General features: G+C 41.6%; 1 protein-coding gene across 19 annotated transcripts in view; it reads right to left on the bottom strand.

The window, feature by feature from the left end:
• Positions 1 to 2,431: 2,431 nt before the first annotated feature.
• PHF20 (PHD finger protein 20) overlaps positions 2,432 to 7,784 on the bottom strand; it is a 75,904-nt gene continuing 70,551 nt past the window's right edge. For 15 of the 19 annotated variants that reach the window (XM_033519136.1, XM_033519135.1, XM_033519138.1 and 12 more), the window contains 2 exons: positions 6,780 to 6,963; positions 2,432 to 5,233 (listed from right to left, as the gene is read on the bottom strand). In XM_033519136.1, coding sequence (XP_033375027.1) covers positions 5,073 to 5,233; positions 6,780 to 6,963 — 345 coding nt within the window. In that variant the 3' untranslated portion in view covers positions 2,432 to 5,072. The remainder of the gene's footprint in view (positions 5,234 to 6,779; positions 6,964 to 7,784) is intronic. The other 4 variants (XM_015647414.2, XM_015647420.2, XM_015647419.2 and 1 more) reach the window with 1 other exon arrangement.

Here is a 7,784-nt window from a genome sequence, read left to right as displayed (position 1 = left end):
GATGCAGAATGTGAAAATCTCACCACTCAGTCGGCCTTCGATGAGTCTTGAGTGCTGCAGCTTAGTCCTTTGGTCAAAGCGATGATCCATCGAGGGTGAGGGAAAGAAGCCCCTGGGTTAATGTACACTCAGGCCAGAAATGCCCCTGAAAGGTACCATGAGGTACCTCCCCTCACGTGGGGAGCTTTCAGCCCTCTGGTGAAAAGCCTCAAAAATGAGTCTGTGAGCACTTTGGGAGTCCCTGAGGGTTTATGACACCTTACAAGGACATGACAGCTGCCTCTCAGACATTTGATCCAGGAATGCCCCATCATACCTTCCCCTGACATGAGGCTCCATCCTGCCACAAGGTTTGTCTGTTACCTCACTCATAGCCTATCAGTCCAGCAAAGCACTTCAGTGCCTTTACAACTGAGGAATGATTTGAGTCATTAACCCATAAAAGTCTAGTCTCTCACACTTTGTGATATCTGGATGTGCAACCTGGCCAGGCAAGACTATGCTCTGCCCCTCATCCCCATCAAACTAAAATGAGCATCTTTCCCTGCAGCAGCATTTGCTGGGATTCAAGGGATTTTCAGGAGCTGCAAAGCAGGCAAAGTGTCTTTGTCAGCTCAGAGCCTCTGTGCAAAGGACACGGCTGTACCTGGAGCCCAGACTCAGACCAAGATCCACCTAACCTTCACCCCAATAGACCCAAGGGCACAGAAACCATCAGTTCAGGAGTCGGTCCTTCCCTGGTGTCCATTGTCACATCTGTATTGAAGATCCAAGACTTACTCACCTAGTCACCAGTCTGGAAGCTCAGAAGGTACAAAAAGCTTCCACACCCAAGCCCTTGCAGCCACCCAGAACTAGGTATGGAGCATATATATATATATATATATTTTTCAACAGGACCTCGATCTGGGTTACTCCCAGCAGGTATTACCCAGACAAGAGCTGTACAGTTTTTTCCCTTCACAAAAACTGCTGTGCAACCTGAAGGATTAGCACAAAGCTGTGAAACACTGCTGAACAACTGCAATGGCTGCAGTGCACCAGAACGCCATTGGGAAATCAGAACAAGGACCAACCACAAGCACTCCCAGAGCTGCAGGGGGCAGCAGTGTGGATGGTGCACTGGCCATCAGAATGAGCATGAACAGACCCACAGGCTGGACAAAAGACAACAGCAGATCCCGTAATTACAGATGATGTTTTGGTCAAATAACGAGAATATAGTGACTCTGCCCACATGAAGGCTGACAGCTGCCTAAGAGCTGCCTCCTTCTCTGAGTCTGCGTCTACAGAAACCTTCAGATCAGGCAAGTAAATAAATCAGAGGGCATATCAAAACATGACAAGCCACAGCACACATCCCATTGAATTATTTCAAATTCAGACAACAACTTCAAAACCTGATTTTAGCATTTAAATGATCATCAAAGACCTGCATGACACAGAGCAATGAGACACGCTGGGATCTGCCATCAATGGCTCAAGTCTCTCCAGGCTTCCCATGCCAGGCTCCAGCAATGATGCAGCCTCCAGCCTTGAAATGCAGTTTCATAATAATCTTTTTTTTTTTTTTTTTGAGGATGACATTATAAAGAAAAATTTGCTAGGACAAGGGAATACATCTGTGTGGTGGCTAACAGCTGGCCTGAGGGCCTCCCAGTTAGAAATAATCCTAATTTCATAATGGAAATATAATTTATTATGTAACTACCTTAATTACATAACTCGACCAGTATGGAGCGTTGGGGAGCAGGTAAAGCTGTTAGGGACATGGGCAGTTATTGGCTGGTTGACCAGATGGCAACTGCTTCTGCCAGTCAGGACTCACTGTGCAGACCTCTAAAACTATATAAGGAGAATAGCACTCACTAAAGTTGGCTGCTGTCACATGAACCTCAGTGTGTTTTGTTGCCTGCCGGTCTCCAACAACACACGCGACAGAAGGGAATGCATCTGCTTTCCTTCCACTGGGGAAACTGAGAGGAAAGAAGATGGAACCTGAAAGCACATCAATGCCTGTCCTTTGCCTTCAGGCACCCTGGGCCAGGCACAATGCTCCTCTCTAGCCCTCCCCAGCTTCCTTCTCCCCCCATGTATTTTCTCTGTATGGATTGTTCAACTGCATCCAGAGCGCCTTGCCTCACACCATTGCTAATGCTGTGTTTCCTCTGCCTTGAGTTGCTGTGGCTGCCCCTGACAGGCTGCTTGTCCAAATGGAACAAAAATTAGGGTCAGATCACACATACTAGGTACTAATATATTAAACATATTAGGATTTTGGAACAAAATGTATGAGTGCCTTATTAAACAGTATCCAACACACTATTAATGATATTTATGTACCAGATCTGGAAAACAATTTCCAGACTTTAGCAACAGTTAAGAGATGTATCTACCTGACAATCTACAGTACTTGCATTTCATAGCAATGTAAAGGAAAAAACTCCAAAATTATTTTATTGAGTTATCATTAATTGAAACAAAGACTTTACTAAGACTTAACCAACAAAAACCTATTTTTTATTTATTCCAAACACCAAGATACAGAAGTTTTCAAGTTTTGCATATATTGCTCCAAAACAAAATTCTATGTACAGCCCCTTGGTTCTAATAGTGCATTAACAAACACATGTGTACCCACAGTGCAATGTTTGCTCAGTTCATCAAGGCTCCACGTTGCATTCACTTACCAGTGATTTAAGGAAACAAAAAAGTGACCTGTCAGTCTGAACAGCTCGTCCAGACTAAAAATAACCATGAGGAAACTTGCAAAAAAAGGGACAGAAATGAATCCAGGCAGAGCGCAATGAAGAATCTTCCCTGAACACATAAAATACTACTCTATTTTAAATAAATATTTTCAGTCTTTATCTGCAAGGGCTTCCCCAGCACTACTGAAGGGACTGTATATTTGGGATGCAAGTCTCCAGGATCTGCAACTTCATCTACCCATGGGAACTGCCTTTTCTTCCAAACCTCCAGTACTGCCCTGAGGAAAAATAAACTGACAAGTGAAAACACACAATGAGCATACGAAAGCCATTGCTTGGGAAGAAATGCCCCTCTGGAGCAATAAGCCTGTTCAGGGACTGAGTGCTTAAATGCCCTCAGGCTGGGAGCACAAGCAAGCTGTTCCCATGCAGCCATATACTGCTTTACAGACTATAACCAGGGTCCAGGTTTCTGGTCCATTTCACCTGAAAATCACCAGTTGCCTGGGGGCTCCTCTGATGCTGTTCTGGCTGTCTGGTCACCATCACCTCCTCTAGAGCTACACATGCTCAGGTACCTGATAGGAATGAGCCAAGGTATAAGAACTGGACTCACCTTCAGAGAGCCAAGTGATACTTGAAATACTATATGAGTTTTATTCCAATTGTGTTACAGAAAAGTAAGTTTACTTTTCTGCTGTATGTACATTGTATTCACTAAATACCAACTTTTTATTATAAAACTGTGGGACAAATTATTCCCTGAACTGAATCTTGATATAAAAGTCTTAGTTACTACCTAGAGCATCCTAACTATTTTGTTTTCTGAACAAAATAAAATATTCACCATGTAAAGTCTGTAACTCCTACAATAGTATTGGATATTTCAAGTTTTCATTATTCTTTGCCTGTGAATAAACACATTACAGATATATATTCCAAATTAATAATTTGTACACGTATGGGCCTTTCCATTACAATTCTGTTTTAATGTTACCCTTTGGTAGTATCATTGCACACAATAAAATAAGGGTAACAGCTTTTTAGGATGCCCTCTCACTGCAAAACCAGCTCACTATGTTCCACGGGGAACTGAACTCAGCAATATCTGTGAAGGAAAACTAAAGTTGCAGCCATTATTTCAGGAGTGGTGATCTGCAGCTCCAAGACTCTGAACCTCTCAAATGCTCACAATGTTCCAAAGATTCTGTATAACATGACTGAACACCAGCAGCTTTGTCACTTTGCTATTACAAAGTACATAGAAACCAAAATCTAAAACTTAAGGTATAAAAAGGGACTTTGTGAACACAGACCATTTAAGATAATAACCCACTCACTGTATGCAAGGACAGCACCTCATGCATAGATCTTGAGGCTTTATTTACACAAAAACTGATTCCCAAAACCACACATTCATAGCAAGTCTTTACAATGAACACATCCAGAGTATTGAAAAAAATCTACATTTCCAAATATAACCGGAATGGCAATTATTAACAAATGGGTAGAAAATACATCACATCCATGAAAGACCATGCTGCAGTCTGAACTCTAAGTGTGGCTCCAGTCCTGTCCTGGTGACATTCTGTACTACTGCAAGGAGGGTATCCCACCAGCAACTGCTGCAGGAGGCACAGGATGGCCAGATTTAAGAGCTCAAGAATGCACATAAACACCATGTTCATGGACTTCCCAGTACCAAGTCATGTGACAATGACAGGATAAATATGGAAAACAATCATTTATTCTGAAAATAAGTGCAATCCACCTGTGACCTCCTGCTACATTATTTACTGTAACAGAAGTGTGGGTCAGGCCACTGTTACTTGAAAACCTCCACATAACATTTTATAGTAAAGAGCTGGACATTCATACTTACTAAGTCTGAAACTGTTATAACATCTCCTAATGATTAAATACTGAGTGCTAGTATGCATAAACCAGAAGAAATAAAACATGACATGAGTCATTTAAATTATGCAAAGTTATTTACAACCCCTGGCAACCAAATTTTTTTGGCTCTTAGAACTGTTCTTCAGTGGCACAATTTTTAGTCAATTTAATGATGAAAAATTCTACCATTCTGATGAGCAACTTGTAAGGAGTGAAAATTGAGTGTAACTAATCAACCAACAGGCAACCTCTGGAGACAAGAGTATGACCTTTTCCACAGCATTATAATTGTCTAATAGACCTGAAATAACCGTTTTGCTCTTCTTTGAACAACACTTCTTCACAAGTCCCTGAAGTCAATCTGCATCCCATGCAACCAGCATGCTAATTTCATTTACAGATTCAGAGCTGCTCCCATCAGACACTCCAGCTTTGCACACAGTCACAGCCCAGTGTTCTCCAGCCTCACGTGGAGCAGCACAGTGCAATCTGCTGCACTTTGCCCAAGTCTGTTATCAGCTGCTTTATGCAATGTTTGAGCTGGGGGAGTCGAGCCAGTGGTTCTGGGGGTTGCAGCTCTCCTGTGTAATCCAGCCAACTCTCCAGAACTGCAAAGAAAACAAAAACTGTCACTCAGTTGAGTGCCACTGTCATTAAGAACTTGTAGTTCTCAGCAAACAGCTCATCTGAAGTCACAAAACAAGAATTCTTTAAATCTTTTGTAAATCTTGAGAAAGAAGTGGGTAATATTTTTAACACTGTTATTTGAGAAATCACAGAACTGAACACCTCACACAAGTTGCAAGTAACTTTTGATACATAACCAAATAATTCACATGGGGATGGGGGCAGAAGATGCTGTTCCTAGGAAAAAGCAGGAAAGGAAAACTCTGGACATTGTATAATCTCATGCTAAACTTCTTCTGATCTGTGTCAATTCCAGGGCAAGGACACACTGGTACAGGGAATTTATGCCATCGAGGATGGGACTACCGGAATGAAAGAAATCTGTCATCAATATGGAATACAACTGACCAAGGCAGAACTGGGTAACACAAAATGGGGATGAAGATCAAAAGCACGAGCCAGTAGAGTGCTGCACAAAGAAAATGAACTCTTGCTTTAAAAAGCTTCTCAGTAGGAAACAAGGAGCAGAAGACAAGTGACAGTGTAACACACCCACAAGGAAGGTGGTCAGGCTGGATTATGATGACTTCTGGGGATGCTGACAGTATTGCAGATGAAGACTGAAGCCTCGAAGACAGAATAAATACACCTCTACCAAGAGCAGCCACTGCCACCAACCAGATCAACAGGTGAACTTTACCCATGGGCAGCACCTGCTGCAGAACCAGCAGCATCACTCACTACTGACAAATCCTGCCTTGAATTAAGTAAGTTCCTGCTCCAAGCAGCAACAAACTGCACAGACCCATGCTCCACAGCAGGTACAAAAAGTCTAACTTTTGGGAACCAGAGTTTCTTTAGGCAGTACAGCCCTGACTGATTTTCACTACCTGAAATAGCCCTTTAGCTGTCCAACTTTTCAGTACCTTACAAAGAGAGGACTCATACTTGGGCAGAAGTTGGATTCCCCTGCAAGTAAAGCTGCTGTTGTAACCACTACACAACCACTTCACTACACTACACTTCGTTAAGTGGTCAGACTTAACGAAGTAAAGAAGAACTATCCTGAATCATTTAATGCAACACAAAGGGCTTATAAGTTTTCCATTACTATGAAAATCTTAAAAAGACATTTAAATGAAGAATTTGGAAGAGAGAGGAAAGGATAAGAGCCTTGTGCACTGAAGAGGCCACCCAGAATGGGCTAACATAGCCAGTGAGGCCCGGAAGAACAGAGAAATGCAGACATACAGAAGAGTTTTGGAAAATTACAAAAACCTAAACCCAAAAAGACACAAAGACGTTCCAGTACAACATCTGATGCAAGTATTTAGAGACAGCCTAATTAGAACTTGTTCTGTGAAATTCTGCTCTTTGTTTTAAAATCCACACCCCACATCAGCAGTATGTCTTGGGAGATATGATAATGGAACATTCATCTCTTTGTAGGTCTGAAGAAGTAAAATTCTGGTTTTGAACATGTTTTGAACTGGTAATTCAGTTAAAAAAAAAGTTATTTTTTTAGACTAGAATAACACTACTTACCATCTAGCTCCTTCTCAATGAAATCCATTCTGTGTATGACTTCATCTTGCAGAGATTCCACGTGAGCTAAAAGATTGAGCTGCCACTGCAGCTGTGAGTTCACAACTCCTTCTTTGTCTTTTTCCAGCAATTTCATTTCAATAGCTTCCTCTGGAGAGACTTTCTTAGAGACAGACTCTTTCACCTAGCAGAAATACACATATTAAATATTTCTCACAGTGAAACAGAACTGGGGAGCTGAACTGCCAGAGTCCTCCCAGTCCCCCCCAATTGCTCAAGTCATCCTAGGCCAGTGAGTGGGAGAGACACAGACCATATACAGATACTAAACTGGTTTGAACATGAAGATCTAAATATAAACATATTTTCATAGGTTTTTTGCTAAAAGCTTTTGGACGTCACAAGCATCTGGTTTTCTGAAGATAACATATACATGCCACTTTTCATCTGTAAGACCCAGCACAGAATTTGTGCATCTCAGGGAATGCTGAAGCTGTTTTTCACCTGACAATAATCAACTAAAGAGCAAACAATTCAGGAATGAAAAGGGATTTTTCCTTAAGGAATCTAAATTCTACTAAAACTTTCACTGAACCATCTCCAAACAAACATTACTACTCCTTACAGAACTTGACTACAACATCAGTAGTGTTCATTCTACTCCCCTACTTTTCTCATTCCTCTGCTGAAATATGAGCCTTTAGAAAAAGGCTCTTTTAGATTGAAGAACTAAAATATTTGCCTTTCTAGGAAACATAACACAATCTCAATAGACTGACAGAGAAGTTAAAACCAGCAAATTACAACTTACATATGGATGAAGTAAGAGCTATACCTTTATCTAAAAAAAAAGGGAGCTCAGTATTTAATGGGATCATAAAATTATACAATTGTCTGGGTTGGAAAAGGCCTTTAAAACACCTGCCATGGGCAGGGACACCTCCCACTATCCCAAGTTGCCCCAAGCCCTGTCCAACCTGGCCTTGAACACATCCAGGGATGAGG

This window comes from Parus major, chromosome 20 (genome assembly GCF_001522545.3).
Source record: "Parus major isolate Abel chromosome 20, Parus_major1.1, whole genome shotgun sequence".
Classification (NCBI taxonomy): Eukaryota; Metazoa; Chordata; class Aves; order Passeriformes; family Paridae; genus Parus; species Parus major.
The sequence above is the reverse complement of the archived record's forward strand: the minus strand, read 5'-3'. Positions and strand labels throughout refer to the sequence as shown.